Source organism: Paroedura picta, chromosome 3, assembly GCF_049243985.1.
Source record: "Paroedura picta isolate Pp20150507F chromosome 3, Ppicta_v3.0, whole genome shotgun sequence".
In the NCBI taxonomy this organism is placed as follows: Eukaryota; Metazoa; Chordata; class Lepidosauria; order Squamata; family Gekkonidae; genus Paroedura; species Paroedura picta.
Window position 1 is genome coordinate 80784316 of NC_135371.1, and position 17088 is coordinate 80801403.

The 17088-nt window shown below is 44.7% G+C and overlaps 1 protein-coding gene across 4 annotated transcripts in view; it reads right to left on the reverse strand.

The window, feature by feature from the left end:
* LOC143832304 (proton-coupled amino acid transporter 1-like) overlaps nucleotides 1-11178 on the reverse strand; it is a 58696-nt gene extending 47518 nt beyond the window's left edge. Inside the window, exons 1-4 of one of the 4 annotated variants that reach the window (XM_077326520.1) lie at nucleotides 11033-11178; nucleotides 3434-3528; nucleotides 2866-3013; nucleotides 1982-2072 (exon numbers count right to left, since the gene is read on the reverse strand). In XM_077326520.1, the coding sequence (XP_077182635.1) occupies nucleotides 1982-2072; nucleotides 2866-3013; nucleotides 3434-3528; nucleotides 11033-11157 (459 nt within the window). In that variant the 5' untranslated portion in view covers nucleotides 11158-11178. The other 3 variants (XM_077326523.1, XM_077326521.1, XM_077326522.1) reach the window with 3 other exon arrangements.
* Between the last annotated feature and the right edge of the window lie 5910 nt (nucleotides 11179-17088).

A 17088-nucleotide genomic window follows, 5' to 3' on the forward strand; every position in this document is an offset into this window, starting at 1 on the left:
TCTCAGCGGTCAGTCACTCATAACAAGTCCCTAGCTGGATATCTCATTTTTGAACTTCTTCAGTGACTATCTGTAAACTGCTTGGGGAATGATATAAATAATTGACTAAGGCTAAGGAGGGTGGGCTGAGTCCAGGATAGGAAACAGACACCAACGATTGGCCCCTTGGCCCCAGACTGACAACAGAGGGGCCAATTGGAAGGCAAAACGCCTGGCATATGAAAGAGTCGGAACCCGCCCACTCCTCCACCTAATGTGGACTGTTGGCCGCCTTCAGTCCCTGCGGCCCTGCCAGAAGGACGACCACCGGTGCAACCACTCCTGCTCCGCGACAACGGTAAGGGTCGCTAGCCCCAAGGATGGCGAACACCCTAGCAGGAGTGGTGGCCAGCCAGGAGCCGCAAAATGCCTCCCGACTGCCCCCTTCGAAGGACGCCTCCAACTGCACCTGCCGCCGTGGCCCTCCACTGCTGCTCCTGAAGCTACTGCATTCGCCCGCCCTGCAGGCCGCCTCTCCGCCCGATCTGCAAGCCCCGAGGATGCCGCCGCCCTGCCTGGCCATGACCACCCTCCTGCCCGACCATCATGGGGGACCTGCTCTGCCTGCCTTTGCTCTGCCCCAGCCCGCATTGCTGCCCAGGTAGCTTGCAGGGAGCCCAGTGCTGGTTCAGCGCAAAGTGTGCCAATCTGCCTGCTGCCTTAGTCCGCCTGGACGCGCCTGGATGCCTGCGCTCCCCCCCCCCCCCCGGGACCCCTCATACACTGTTACTGCTGGAGCCTGGCACAGGAGTTCGCCCTGGGGAGCCCACGCCTCTCGAACACACATGCTGCTCTGGGATGGGGGAGACTACTCAGCCTGGCCCAAGCCCCAGGTCGCCGCCACTTGGCCTTCTGACACCCTCCCCCAAACACACACGGGGGACTTTGTGAGTGCGAGCCTGCACCCTGCAAACATTGGGATCGCTGCGCTGCCCATCTGCAGCCTGGGAAATCCTTCGGCCCGCCCCTCCCTACGTTCCGTGAGGTTGCTTGCGCCCCTGCCTATATATATATGTATGCTGTCATGTATTTTACAGACCTGAGTGTGAAGAAATCTTTAAAATTTATGGAAAAGAGAACCATGAGATATGGTTTTTGAAGTTTTTGTCAGAATTTATTACTGAGTTCATTTTATTTATGTACACATAGTCAGGAAGTTCTTTGAAAACAAGATATCCTAGGGACTGTCTGTTTGTCTGTTTGCAGAGATTACTACACTTCCTCGGAAATAAACTGTTTGCCATTGTCAGTTTCTTTGAATTTCTCCTGGTCTTTTTGCTTAAGGCAGAATCCAACGATGCATATGTGACCAATATCCATGTATACAATAAAGCATAATAATCAAAGAATTCTTACTTTATTTCCTGTTTGAATCTTGATGTCTTTCTGTTTAGACAGTATTCAGCACATGCTTTCTAACTGTTGGCTCTCCTCATTGCTTGCATCCTAGCCTGAAGCAGGACACTGAAGCAGCTTCCAAAGCAAGCTTGATCAACTCCCATAAATGAGAATGGCACGCACACCCACGCTCACACCCAAGTTGCATGCATGGACACATACTCCACCTCTGCCTGCCTAGGTAGCAGAGGCAGATCCCATGGAGGTGCACAGCAATGGGGAGGAAATGGCCTATATCTTAATTTAGGCTACCGTGTCACTCCCCTATGGTTTCAGGCTGACCAAGAATTCATACAACAGCCTACTAGAATCCAATCATTAGATGGCTACATCTTACAATTACTCTGGTAACTAGGAGTGGTAAGCTCATTCTCCTTCTAATAGTTTCCCTGAACCATCAGCCCAAGTATCATTCCCTAGCTTAGAGAGAAATATACAGGTTTAACGAAACCAGCAAACAAGATCCGCTTCTAAAAGAAACAACCAAGAATGACCTCCTTATTCCAGTATATGTGATACATTACATTCAGCAGCAGATGCTTACCACAATGCCAGCATTTTTCACAGCTAACGGGAGCCCCAGCAAGCCTGTGCCGATGTTCCCTTTCAAGAGATGTATTAAGGTTTGAAACCATCTGAGAAACAAAAACAGCCAACAAAAAAAATCATCACATAGGGCTTCCAAGACTTGTTGAGCCTGTGAGCACTCTCAGAATTTTGCCAAGGGATAACAGGTGCTGCCCACAAAACACCTGCCACAGAGTGCTGGGGACAGAATTTGGAGAACTTGCAAGTCAAGCATCGTCCTCCAGTAAAGGAAGCTGCTCCAAATGCGCACACCCTGCAGACACAAAGGTGATGCCTCTGGGGTTCTTTTGAAACTTCTCAAACAAGATTTGGAAACATCAATAACTCCTAGAAGCAAACCATGAAAACATTTTTTTTCTTCAGCAAAACCTACATGTCTCCTAAACATAACCATTACAGATCAGGAACTCTGAAGTGGGTGATCCAAGCAATCCAATTCATAAACCGAGAGCATGTAGGCAGTGATTATTTGGGGCTGCTTTGATACACCAAGAGTGGGCAGGTTATCCATTTTCAGAACAGTCTGGAGAAATAATGTGAAGGGATAACATTTCAGAAAAATGCACTCTTGCCAGTCACATTTTCCAAAGAAGAAATAAGGAACCAGACCAAGTTCCAATCCCAGACCTAGATTATCTGAAACTTGCCCATGATGAAAGGAATAGGGCACAGCTATGCCCCACAGCTATGCCCCAATTAAAATCAAAAATATAGATATGTATTAGTTCTTTTAGAATTATATTTTGAAATGCATGATGCAGGCAGCCTGCCTGCCTCCCCCCCCCCCCCAGCAGACAGCTTATGTGACAATATCCATGAACTCTGAACAAAAATGCTTACGTTGTCCCATCTGCTTCTCCAAACCGCTGGTAGGATGACGGGGATGAAAAGCCACTTAAGCCCTCTGGGGGACTGCTATCAGGAGAAGCCTCTGTTGAACTGTAGTCATTGTAGTCTTCATTGCGTAACCTCCGGGCAGACATTGTGGCTGCAGGGGAAGCAACAGTAGAAACCAGAGTCCCTGTTAACTCAATGTTCCCTCCTTGGGCTGCAGCTCCCGCTGCTGTGTTCATTGCCTGAGGTTTTCCTGGATGTGACATTTCTGCTGTATGACTGCTCTGCTTTGAGTATTTGAGCAGGTTCTTTCTGGAAGCCTTATATAGTGACACGCCCCCCCCCCCCCCTTGACCTGCATCACGAGTTGCATCAGTGGCACACTGGGAGGAAAACTCCAAATCAATGAAGAGCACTTAACTATAATTATGATGAGTGTCAAAGTCCAACACCCACATTTTCCCCATTCCCAGAGGGGTTGGGGAAAGAAAAAGGCTGAGGGAGAATATCTGTTCTCCGTTTATTCATCCATTACCACTACTTTGAATCCAAATTTAAAGTTAGCAAGCTGTACCATTTGTAATAGTCTCTCCCCAGTAAGAAGTACACTCTGCATTCCAAAAAGATTGTGGGCAGGTGGCATCTGTTTCTGAGGTCTGCTGTTTGCCTCTGAAAAATATGAATAATAAAGGCATATCTCTCTGTCACCTAACTTCAAACAGTGATCCTTAGATTTCAGGAGCCAGAAAGAGAGGTTTATAGTCTAAAGTACAGACCTTATTTTTCATATCTTCAGAGTTTCCAGATATTTAAAAAACAACATACTTCTGAAGGTGATAGAGTCTCCCTTCCCAGATGGGCTCTGACTCCATCTTGGCTAACTTTTCTTTGGCAGCCATTTCAGAAATTAGTAATGCCATGTTTTGGACAAGGTGTGGACAAGCCACACCTCAGGTTATGCTAATGAGTGGCAAAATCTCTGGGCGGGAGACTGATTTGCTGATATGACAACTGCATGATTGCTAATTGCCTGGGGGGCTTGGAAAGCCAGGTACCCACCAAGATCTTTCCATGTAGGTTCATCAGTAAGGGCAATTCTTCCTGAATACATAATCTAATTACTATTAGGCAGTCGGGTGGGCTTTATTATTTTTACTAGTCTTGTCTGAATGTCTCCTCCCAACCTGCCTCAGGCATGGATGCAGCCCTTTTGTCAACTTCACCTAAATGCAATCCCATTTTGTTACCTTTCTGGGAAGTGCCTCTTCCTAACTCAAAGACTGGAAATGCATCCTCGACTAGGGTTGCCAGTCCCCAGGTGAGACCAGGGGATTCCCTGGAATTATGGCTCATCTCTAGACTAAAGAGATCAGTTTCTGGAAAAACTGGAGGATGGACTCCCTAGCATTATACTCCACTGAGGTCCCACCCCAAATACTCCACTGAGGTCCCACTCTCAGGTCCACCCTCAAAGTCTCCAGGTATTTCCCAACCCAGAGCTGGCAACCCTATTCTGAACTCATCCTGAATTCCTAAAATTTACAACCATTTATTTGGTACTTTGTGCCAGCTTCTATAGTTCTGCCAGGCAAAACTGTGCAGTCTTACCCCTCTCTTCTGGGGACCAGCAAATCTTCTTACTATTTCCTTGGAACCTTTGGAAGGTCCTAAACGTCCCCTAGACCCCAACCTTTTGGAGCCTGCAGGCACACTTGGAATTCTGACATGGCATGGCTGGCACAGTAACCAAATGACTGCCATAAAATGGCTGCTGCAGGGGGCAGTGCCAACTGCAAAATGATTGCCACAGCTTAACTTCAGTAACACAGTGTGGGCACTTGTGCTGGGATGGCAGCTGCAGTCAAAGCAACAGGTTTTAGAATCTGCATAGCTAATCTAATCTCCAGTAATCGATCAGAAGCCTTGCTGGGCCAACACCCTATGGGCCCCATTTACTTCCTAAAAATATTTGGTGGAAGCCAGAAAAAGTGTCAGCAGGCAGCACGGTGCCCACAGGCATCGCTTTGGAGAGCCCTGCCCTAAATCATCTAAACTGACAACATATTCTACCCAACTCAACAGACTGAGGACAGGGGAGCCCCCTTCCTTGTTCACTCCTTTTCTCTTAAGCACTCTCCTTTCACCTTCTTTAAACCTCCCTCCCTCTCACTCTCTTCTCTTAGTAGCACTTCCTGGGTGACTGATTTCCACACAGAGAGGCTTGGCTCTGTTCCCCTTTCTCTTTCTCTCCTATGACTCTTCATATATAGATCCTTCTGAATACAGCAATTGCACTGTTCTCATGCTTGAATGCCTTTTCCAGTTCTGCATTCCTTCAGTAAATTCAGCACTTTGCTGTGGAAAAGATCTTGTTTCATGACCTATCAGAGGCCCTTTGGGTTTGCTTGCCCACTATCCAAGGTTTTCTTGCAGGACTCTACCAGTCACAGCAGACTAGTTTACATGACAAAGACTTGCACCCTACTCCTGTGACAAGGACCGCCCAGTAAATTTGAGCAAATACATAACATAGCAATAAAGTTCCAGATTCTTCATTGAATTTAGCACAAAATGCTGGATCTTTTAAGATGTGCTTAGTTCACTATCATCCATCCATTCATGTGACTGTATCAAGGAAGATGAACACAGAACAATGCCAGTCATTTCGCCAGGAATGTAAAAAAAATGAGGTTCCAAACGCTGACTCGATGCTACCAACAATTTGCAATTAGTCCCCAGACACATCAGCTTGTACTGTAAGTGTCTGTCAGGCTGAGGACAAAAAAGCTCTCCCAAATTTGCAATCCAAGTACAGAAATTATACAGCAACAGCTGTGCCACCTATACCTTCTATGGCACCAGAGACACCAATGTTGAAGCAAGAGGCTAGATATTAAAGTCTGACTAATGCAGATAAATAAAGACCTGGCTTTTTATTCTCCTTTCCCTTGAGGGATAATAATTGCCCAATAAGCTTCAGCACCATTTTCCTTTGAAAAGCAGCCAGGTTCACCCACTCCACCCATGATACCATTTCTTTGTGTCTAGATTACAGACTGCAATGAAGCAGGAAGTACAAGACCAATTCCACTGCTATCAGCAAGAAAAATGCTAGAGAAGGTGGAACCTGGAAAAGTACTAGACAAAGGATTACAACAATCTTAGATATGGGAAATGTTTGCAAAGCAGAGAGGTCACCTAGAGACGGAAGAATCTCTGATGCACAAGTCCCTGTTTGACCATAAGACGGCATATGCTTACGCAAATGTATCATTTTGTACACAAAATCTTCTAATAAACTGTCTGGAACAGCCTGTTATACTGCTAGCCGATGCTTAAGGGTTCAAGAAAGGCTTTATTTTATATGGATGGATTCCAGGTATCCTGCACTTCTCAAAAGCTTATATTAGCATAACTAATTAGTAAATTTGTCTTATATTCAGATTTGTATGCTGTCTGTCCCAAAAGACTCAGAGCAGTTGACCACAAACAAAGAAATACATAATTTTAAATACACCAATTTAAATACATAAAAAACATATCAAAATCAGTCAATCTAATTATGTTAATTTTGGCAAAGGTTTTTGAACTAATCGAAGTTGTGTTTTCAGAAGGGAGGCCAGATATTGTCAGTGAAATTCCTCGGTCTCAACCATAGCCCTGATAGAACAGCTCTGTTTTGCAGACCCTGCCTAAAGAGCTAAAAAAGCTCTGTCTCTTGTCTGCCACTCATTTGCGTCAGACTCTTGGCAATCCCATGGCACAGCTAGAACCACGATCCCCAATCCTGCACCGCCTCCCTCAGCCATGCAATGTGCTGGCCAATGTTCGCTTTGATCACGTATAACCACTGTGTTCTTTGTCGGCCTGGTTTCCTTTTTCCACTGCCCAATCCTAGCATAATAGTTTTCTCCACTGAGCTGGATTGCATGATATGGCCAAAGTAAATGAGTCGGAATTTCATGATTTTGCCTACCAATGATATATCAGACTTTATGTGCTGTAGTATTTCCTTGTTTGTGATTTATGCTGTCCATGGAACCTGCAGAAGCCGTCTCCAACACCAGTGTTCTTGTTGAGGCCAAGTTACCTTGAGCAAATTCTGTGTGCTTGATCTTAGGTTTTGTGCAAGGGTGTAGTGGAGGAGATGCTGCTCCTAGGAAATGGGGGACCCACAAGAACAGCTTGAAGGAAGAATTGGAGAGCTGCAGTGGGGCAGGGAGCAATCAAAAGACGAAGAGTGCTTGCACTCGAAAGCTGAATAAACCCTGAATAAATCTTTGTTGGTCTTAAAGGTGCTACTGGACTCTGATTTTTTTGTATGCTTCTTTGTGCAGGCAGCTGTTTTTGATGCCCTCCAACATAATAAAATTTTGTAACACTCTGCTTCTTGCCTATCAATCCTTCTGCCTCTTTCAGCTACGCATCTGAGTATTCAGTTTAGCAGCAGGAGTAACCTGGATTTGTGTTATAAATGCTCACTGGGTGGTGTGGCTAAAGATGTCGTTCTGAGAGGGTTGCAGGGCATTTGCTCTGCTATCTCTGAAGCCTGACAGGGGTCAATTGCGCAAGCAATTGGCAGAAAAGAGGAGGGGTACGCAAACCCCACCTCACCTTTCTACCCAGGAAGTTCTTGGGGCCGTCTCCAATCCTTTAGGGAGTATACCTCCCTGGATTATAGGCTGTCAGCGTTCCAGGTCCAGAGGACGACTGCCATTTTCTATCTCGGACTTTCTTTTCTTTCTTTAATCTTAAAGTATCTGTTTCAACGCTACACGACGATTTACTGCAAATGAACGTTGTGAACTGAGGGGAGGACATTGGCTGAGTTCCAAAACATCATTTACTGCAAGTATCTCTCGTTTTTTTTTTTCTCCGTCTCTCTTCCTGCATTAAAGCCCTTTGTTTCCCCCCTCTTCTTACTCTGCTCTGCCCAAAGCCACCTCGTTATGAGGCAGGCTAATTCGCCTAACTAAGCAGAAGAAGGACTCAAATCAACTCAAATTAATTGGCAAAAGCTCTTATTGTAATTGTTTTGGTTTTCGGAGATAAGAGATAAGAGCTGTGAATGGGAAGATCTCACGAGAACTCTGTTCCAGCACGAGAATATCTGCCTTAACTGACTTCAATACGTCACATGCCAGAGGATAAAACAGAGGACCTCTACTGGCCACTTGTAAAATTGTTAGAGGCCGGCTGTTTTTTTTTTAAAGTCAAAAACATGTCTATGTTAAAAAGATTGGCTCATCTAATAGAGAAACAAACCCAAGATTTCAAAGTATTTACAGAAGGATTGGTCAAAAATATCTTCAAGGAGATCCAAGATGGCAAGGAAGAAGTCTCCAACAGGAATGATGGATCAATAACAGTGGCTGATGACAGCTTTAAACAAGGTGGAAAACCAACAGTAGAAGAGAAATCTGAAATTCATATCTTCAAGGAGATCCAAGATGCCAAGGAAGAAGTCTTTAACAGGAATGATGGATCAATAACAGTGGCTGATGACAGCTCTAAACAAGGTGGAAAACCAACAGTAGAAGAGAAATCTGAAATTCTGGAGACGGAAAAGGGGATGCTGGAGTTCTGCAGCCCAGATAAGGACACCCTTTTAAAAAAGACATACAGCCATCTCAAAGCAACAGTGTACAAAAATCAATCAAAAGAAATATGGATCTGTAGTGAAAGTAACCGATTTAAAGGAGCTCTTTGGGAAAAAAATTGTATTGATACTGGAGTCCAGGAGGTGCAACGGCCTCAAGATTTATCGATGCATATTCTGCAGGAAAGAGTACAACTGCACTTTCTACGCCAAAGGCCAATGGGACAGAATATAAGTATACGGGAACGACAAGATGTAGCAAGCCTCGAGATGAGACCCCCTTAAGAAGACCGAAAGCTCATATTGTTTTATGTTTAATGTTATACTGTATTCTATATTTCTATTTCTATGAAAAAGGGGAAGCAGTGTCTCTTTCTCTCTTGTTTCTTTTCCTTTGTAGGCATATAGGTAATATAATCATTAGTGCTGGAAATATAAAATGGGGTTCTCCCCCCTTATTTTTTCTTTTTTCTATTAGTGTATTGTTCTAGGGCCAAAGCCCACACTGACCTGTAGAAAACGTTTAATGTTAAGCTTTCAACTTAAATCTGAAAATATACCTGTCAGGATGGCTCTTAGAATGGGTCAAGTATAAATTGTTTTGTAGATGTATCTGAATTAAGGATAAGGAGAAGCTATAGAAGACTGAAAGCTTATATTGTTCTATGTTTAATGTTAAGCATTTAATCTAAACCTGGAAACTTTACTATTCTCTGTATTAATAACATATACTGTATCCTACATTGCTATTTTTATGAAAAAGGGGAAGCAGTGTTTTTTTTCTCTCTTGTTTCTTTTCCTTTTTAGGCATATAGGTAATACAATTGTTAGTGTTGGAAATATAAAATGGGGTTTTCCCCCCTTATTTTTTCTTTATTGGTGTATTGTTATAGGGCCAAAGCTCACACTGTTCTACAAGAAATGTTTAATGTTAAGCATCTAACTTAAACCTAGAAATATCTGCCAGGATAGCTCTTAGATTGTATCAAGCAGTTAATGTGAGGTCTACGATCTCTCAAGTAAGTTGATTAATAACAACTTTTCTTTTGTATATCTAAATAGGCCTTTTTTAATGTAGTGGAAATGTGGATGGCTCTTAGACTCAATTTTGGGTAAAAGTTTATATCACTGTGTAGTTAATGTGGGGTCGTATATTTTCAAACGATTATTATATTTTATTTACTGTTTTTTGTATTAATAACTCGTATTGCATCCTATATTTCTATCTTTATGAAAATAAAAAAACTTGTATATAAAAAAATTAAATAAATGTGACTTTGGGCTAATCACTCTCTCTAGCCTACCTCATAGGATTGTTGTGAAAATAAAATGGAGGCAAAGATAATCATGGAAATACCTTTGGATACCCACAGAGTATAATTAAATGAATTAAATAAATAAAATTGGTTAAGCAACTATTTTTCTGCTTTTGATAGTCCATTCCAAACTAATCATCCCCCTGTCTCAATTATTTTCTGTTGTGGCACACACCTTTATTTCTTGTTTCCTCTCTCCTAACATAAATTACAGTGAATGAGTTCTGCTGGCAACTGTTGTCTGTAAATTTCTCACATTTTTATAACCCCAACCCTCCATATTTACTTTTAAGACTTACTGCTCAGTCACAATGCAGTTCTAAAAAGAATTACACCTTAAGCTGTTTAAGAGACCACAGTTCATTCCTTGATCATCTCTTCCCTTTCTTGATATTCTTTATAGATTCTAACACATTTGAATATTTCCGCAATTTTTTATTTTAAAATAAAGTAACAATAATCATGTATGTTAAGCAGCCCACATCTGCCTCTTTGAATAGCTAAGCTTGTAATCAGACACACAGCAAACCAAAAACTATCCTTCGCAACAATCTAATTTGCACACCCCAGCACACCTACAGCTCTTCTTTCCCATGCTTTCCAGATGATCACAGAACACTCCCCATATAAACAAAACACAATTATGCGTGGTTCTTGTACATCTAACTAAATCCATATGTATGTACACCTCCTCCCTTCACCCTATCACAGATGTAGCACATCTCAGTTTAAACCATGAAGTATACTGACATTTTGCTCTTCTTTAATATGATTACAAAACGCCAACCCTTACCCACACAGTTTGCATTTTGCATACACCTCCCACCACAGCACATGCAAGCGTAGTCATTCCAAGCATATCAACCCCCATCCCCACCCAAGCCGGGAAAGTTCTTATTCCTTCAACAATTGTAACTGGACAGGGGAAGGGGAACCTCGCCAGGTACTCCACTTGCCATCAATTCACCTCCATGTGAAATACCTGCCAGTATCTCTGCAGTCAGCACACAAGAACCTTACTGGGCGGGGGGACGGGACATTGGGTCAGCACCCCTACACCGACCCCTGGCGCCCCTCTCCCTTGTAGTATCTGCCAGTGCCTAGGGCAGACATTCACTCGTCCTTATGGAATAGATGCCCCAAAGCACCGCTCTTTCTCTCGCCTCCTGCCCATTGCACTGCAAAGCCCCCACCGCGTTCTCCTCTCCGGCAAGAGCCTCCATCCGGGCACCGCGCGCCCTCTGCGCACCAGTCCCACCTCCGCGCCACCGGCTTCTCCTCTTTTCCGCTTTCACCGGCTCTCCCTTTCCATCGTCGCCTCTTCCCGCGGCGGGTCATCTGACAACTCCACTTTCCCTGGCCACGTGACGCCGCCGCAACCATAGCCAGACCAGAGAGTCAGCTGACCTCCTCCTGAGGGCCTCCAGTCCCGTTTCCGCCCGTAGAGCGAAGAAGACTTCTGGGAGGGCAGGGACCAAACCCGAGAAGAGCGCCTTTGCTCTGTTATAGCGCCCTCTGGAGGAAGACGCGTGCCATGCACTAGAAGATTGTTTCAACTCTTGTGTCTGTATGCTTATTTGCGTCCTTTCACAGATCTTGATTAGTCCAGACTCAGCTATTATCACACAGTCTTTATACATCTTCACTCTAGCCAGCCCTTCCTGGCTGGTGGTCCCTGGCCTGAGAGAAGTGTGCCTGGCCTTAACCAGGGCCAGGGCATTTTCAGTCCTAGCCCTGACCTCGTGAAATAAGCTCCCAAAAGAGCTGAGAGAACCATATTGGAGCTCTTGCAGTTCCTCAGGGCCTGTAAAATGGAGCTCTTCCACCAGGCATTTGGTTGAGCCCGGGTGGTAGAACATCGATTGGATCCCTCCTCCAAATGACCCCACCCTAAGGTGGGAGGTGGCATGGACAGCCACTGTATTTAAGGAGAAGGACGAGGCACATGGGTTGGGTGAATTTGTTTTCTGGATTAAAATTGTATCTTTACTCTGTGAACCACCTTGAATCATCTGGCTGGGAGTGGTGGTATATAAGTTAAATAATGAATAAATGAGATGAAATGAATTGATTACAAAGGAAGCCAAGGCTCTCCATTCTCAAGAGCTGAGCAAGACATTTGGGAGGTCATTAAATTCATAGGGTCACCATAAGTCAGAAATGACTTGATGGCAACCCACACACAACTTTTGTTGGCAACCCACACACAACTTTTGTGTAGTCAGCTATGGCCGTTTTGAAAGGTTAGGAACAAACTCAGGAAAGAAATTGTTCAGAGGCAGCAACTAACAGAGCCCCTAAGATGGGCTCTTTAGGCTGATGAGCTTATCCTATAGGAATGAGGAAAGCAGAATTTTTGGACATTCCCTTTCTAATACAGCTACACCAGCTGTTTTTCTCTCAAGGAGAGTTCATTTCCCACAGCCTCACACCTTTCTGGATTCTGATCTAGCACACCCTGATGTACCAGTCTTCTTAAGGCAGTGCATGGTATTTCTGTACTCAGAATTTATATCAAATTTCTCTATAAATGAAGCTGAAATATGATGCTATATATCTTAACTGCAAGAAAAGTTGAAATTCTTATCTCCCAGTCTAGAAAGGTGGGAAGTGAGGCCTTCCTCAAAACTGTAGCCTACCAACACAAGAATAGCACATAGCTAGACAGTCTATAAATATTTGAAATACCAAAGAACAAGCTAAGTCTCCTGGGCTTCCTGTGTGGGACTACAAGCAATGCAGCCAACTTTGAGCTAAAGGTTGTGCAGACACAGTGATCAGAATTGCTGGTGCAAATCAGTACAGCTGGAGTACTTGTATTCATTGAACAGGCATCCACAGGAAGAAAAGCTGACTTTCCTTCACGTGTGTCCCAAGAGTATACTACAGCACTACACCCACCCCAATTGCTCCCTTAGCAAGCCCTCCAAATTAACAATGCAGAGTTTCTTCACTGATCACTACCAAATAATTAATCTCTAATCCTATAACGCAGTTGACCTAGAATAATAATGCCACATTAGGTTTTGGTGGTTTAACATAGCAGTATATTTATCTCTTCATCTGATCTCTTTTGGTTTTCTCCCTTTGAGACATGATGATGATGATGTTATCCGTTCAGTCATGTACGACCCTCGGCGATTCTATAAGAAAGTCTTCACACGTCTCTGTCAATGACCACCTCTTTCAGTTGGTTCATGGTCATCCCTCTATCAGCTTGGATTGTGTCAAGCCAGCGGATCTTTTGGAGACCATGTTTCCTTTTGCTGCTGAACATGCCGAGCATTAATGATCTCTCCAACGAGTTTGATTACATGATGTATCCAAAGTAAGTGAGCTTTAGCTGTAATATCTTGCCATATAAAGACACAGTCAGTTTGCTCCTCTCTAAAATTATCTTGTTGGTAACTTTGGCTGTCCATGGTATTCGCTACCGCGAGGGCGCTCCAGAAGCCGAGAGAAGGCCGGCTCCCACCACCCCGACCCTCCCCCAGAGGCGAACGGCGTTCTCTCGGCCTGTGGAGCGCCCTCGCTACCGCGAGGGCGCTCCGGAAGCCGAGAGAAGGCCGGCTCCCACCACCCCCACCCTCCCCAAACGGCGAACGGTCCCCGAAGCGCTCACCTGTCGCTGTGTGGGTGAAGCAGGGAATGGGGAGCCGCGCTTTGCGCGGCTCCCCATTGCCTGCTTTGGGCGGGATGGACACTTGGAGGGGCCAATCAGGAGCCGCTTCGCGGCTCCTGATTGGCCCCTCCGAGTTTTTATCCCGGACCCGTCCTGCCCTAACTCCTCCCCACTACCCCTTACTCCTTTATACAGTCCGTGGCGCCCGTGGCACCACGGGCTGTGTACAGATGTTGGTGGAATCTTGGTGACAAACTTCTTTGAGGGTACATTTTTCTTGATATTACGTAATCTGACTTTCAACTTGCCCACCAACAGTTCATGATCAGAGCCACAATCTGCTCCAGATTGTGTTTTTACTGCTAGAACGGAGCTCTGCCATCTCTGACTGCAAAGGATAAAATCGATCTGATTACGGTGTATGCCATCTGGAGATATCCAGGTGTATAACCAGCGTTTCAGTTGTGATAGTGATAGTCAATTTGTTTTCTTGACAGAACTGGATAAGTCTGTCACCAGCTCCATTTTATTCGCCTAGTCCAAACCCTGTTCTTGTTTATTTCCAACTTTGGCATTGAAATCTCCAATAACATATATCATGCCCCTTTGAGGCACCTGTTTCATTGCTTAATGTACTTTTGCATAGAAATCTTGATTTCATTCTCAAACTTCCCCGTGATCCGGCAAGCGCGCCCACTGCCGCAAAGATGTGGCGGGTGCACTTGCAGTGCCGCAGCGAAGGCCAGGAGCTGGGCGGAGGCAAGCTTCCCCGTGGCCCGGCAAGTGCACCCACCGCCTCTTCAAAGGCCTGGAGCTGCGGGGGAGGGGGCAGCGGGAGCTGAGGGGGGGGTTGCAAGCTGTACATTGCATCTTCCTTCCTTTCTCTCTCTCCTTTCTTTCTCTCTCTCTGCCACTCTCTCTCCCTCTCTTTCTTGTTCTTTCTTCCTTCCTTCTATCCTTCCATCCCTTTATCTCCTTTCTCTCTCCCATCCATCCCTTTCTCTTCGAACTTTTTCTTTCTTTCTTTCTTTCTTTCTTTCTTTCTTTCTTTCTTTCTTTCTTTCTTTCTTTCTTTCTTTCTTTCTTTCTTTCTTTCTTTCTTTCTTTCTTTCTTTCTTTCATCCATCCCTTTATCTCCTTTATCCCCTTCTCTCTCTCTTCCTTACTTTCTCTCTCTCTTCCTCCCTTTCTCTATGCCTTCCTTCCTTCCTTCCTCCCTCCCTCCCTCCCAACCCAAGACTTCAAAGCATTACATTCCACCATCACACCATGCTAGCGCCTGTTGTATTTTCTGCTACAACGGGCTTAAGCTACTATTCCGGAATAAAGGCCAAACCATTTCTTCTGATACTGTCGTGACCAGAATAGTAGACTATGAAGCCTTTGGATGGGAAGTGGCCATTGTCTGTCCAGTGTAGTTCACTGATGCCGAGCAGACTGATGTTGAATCAGGTCATTTCTGATTCCACAATATCCAATATTCCATGTGATATTCCACGTACATTCCATATTGCAATCTTTCTGGTTTTCTTTTGGCTCAAGCCTCTGGGTTCTCTGTGGGCTATATCAGCAGCCAAGTGTCCAGGAGGGTTTCTCCCATCCACATCATGAATGCCCAGGTTACTGGTAGAGAGCTTTTGCTCTTCCCCAGTGGCTTGTTCTGTACTTCGTGGCCTGGGGGGCCTACCACACCGTACCATAGCTGACATACTTTCCAAAAAGATGGGGTGTGTTACCAGGTCCTCCCCCGTGCCTCTGTAATTGACCTGCGGGCTGAGACCTCTGCAGTTCACCCCCTCACGACGTTGAGGAATACAGTAGGACTTTAAGGCAACAGCCATATAATATGAAAAGACTGTGGGAGCTATGAGTTTACTGTAAAGGTGAAAATGGAATGACCAACAATTTTCCAATTTATGGCCTCAAACAACAAACTCCATCTCTTCCCTGTCATGAGGCACAATGATAATTAGGGAGAGAAAAAACATTTACCACAACTTCATAGTTCATAACTGTAATGTGTATGTTAGGTGGATTTTTTGCATACGATGGGGCCACCTGAGTTGTAGAGATGCTGCTAAAATAGTGATTTTGTTCCAAGGAATACCCTTGTTCAGGTAAGGGATTATGGAACCAAGTGGAGGCCAAAGCTGAGAGTGAGCTAAGATTGGCCAGGGAAGCCCATTGTAATAAGAAAAGATTTTTCAGTTATGTGAGGAGCAAACGTAAAGTAAAGGAGGCAATTGGCCGACTGTTGAGTGCAGATGGACAAACTTTAATGGAGGATGCAGAGAAAGCAGAAAGGCTCAGCGCCTATTTTACATCTGTTTTTCCCCACAGGTCAAAGAGTTTAGGCACATCTAGAGTTGGCAGTAGCCAAGGGATAGCATCTGGGTGGCAGGTTAACATGGATAGAGAGGTTGTCGAGAGGCATTTAGCTGCACTGGATGAGTTCAAATCCCCTGGGCCGGATGAAATGCACCCAAGAGTGCTTAAAGAACTTTCCGGAGAACTTGCAGAACCCTTGTCCATCATCTTCGGGACCTCTTTAAGGACTGGAAATGTCCAGGAGGACTGGAAGAGAGCAAATGTTATTCCGATCTTCAAAAAAGGGAGGAAGGATGACCCAGGAAACTACAGACCAGTGAGTCTGACCTCTGTTGTGGGGAAGATAATGGAGCAGATATTAAAGGGAACGATCTGGAGGACAATTTGGTGATCCAGAGAAGTCAGCATGGATTTGTCTCCAACTGGTCCTGTCAGACCAATCTGGTTTCCTTCTTTGACCAAGTAACAGGTTTGCTGGATCGTGGAAATTCGGTTGATGTAATTTACTTGGATTTTAGTAAAGCTTTTGATAAGGTTCAAGATGTTCTGATGGATAAATTGAAGGACTGCAATCTGGATTTTCAGATAGTTAGGTGGTTAGGGAATTGGTTAAAGAACCGCACTCAAAGAATTGTTGTCAAAGGTGTTTCATCAGACTGGAGGGAGGTGAGTAGCGGGGTACCTCAGGACTCGGTGCTCGGTCCGGTACTTTTTAACATATTTATTAATGATCTAGATGAGGGGGTGGAGGGACTGCTCATTAAGTTTGCAGATGACACCAAATTGGGAGGACTGGCAAATACTCCGGAAGATAGAGACAGAGTTCAACGAGATCTGAACACAATGGAAAAATGGGCAAATGAGAACAAGGTGCAATTTAATAAAGGTAAGTGTAAAGTTCAACATCTGGGTCAGAAAAATGAAAAGCATGCCTACTGGAGGGGGGGGTACGCTTCTAGGTAACACTGTGTGAATGAGACCTTGGGGTACTTGTGGATTTTAAGCTAAACATGAGCAGGCAGTATGATGCAGCAGTGGAAAAGGTGAATGCCATTTTGGGCTGTATCAACAGGGACATCACATCAAAATCACAAGATGTCATAGTCCCATTGTATACGGCACTGGTCAGACCACACCTGAAGTACTATGTGCAGTCCTGGAGGCCTCACTTCAAGAAGGACGTAGATAAAATTGAAAGGGTACAGAGGAGAGCGACGAGGATGATCTGGGGCCAAGGGACCAAGCCCTATGAAGATAGGTTTAGGGACTTGGGAATATTCAGCCTGGAGAAAAGGAGGTTGAGAGGGGACATGATAGCCCTCTTTAAGTATTTGAAAGGTTGTCACTTAGAGGAGGGCAGGATG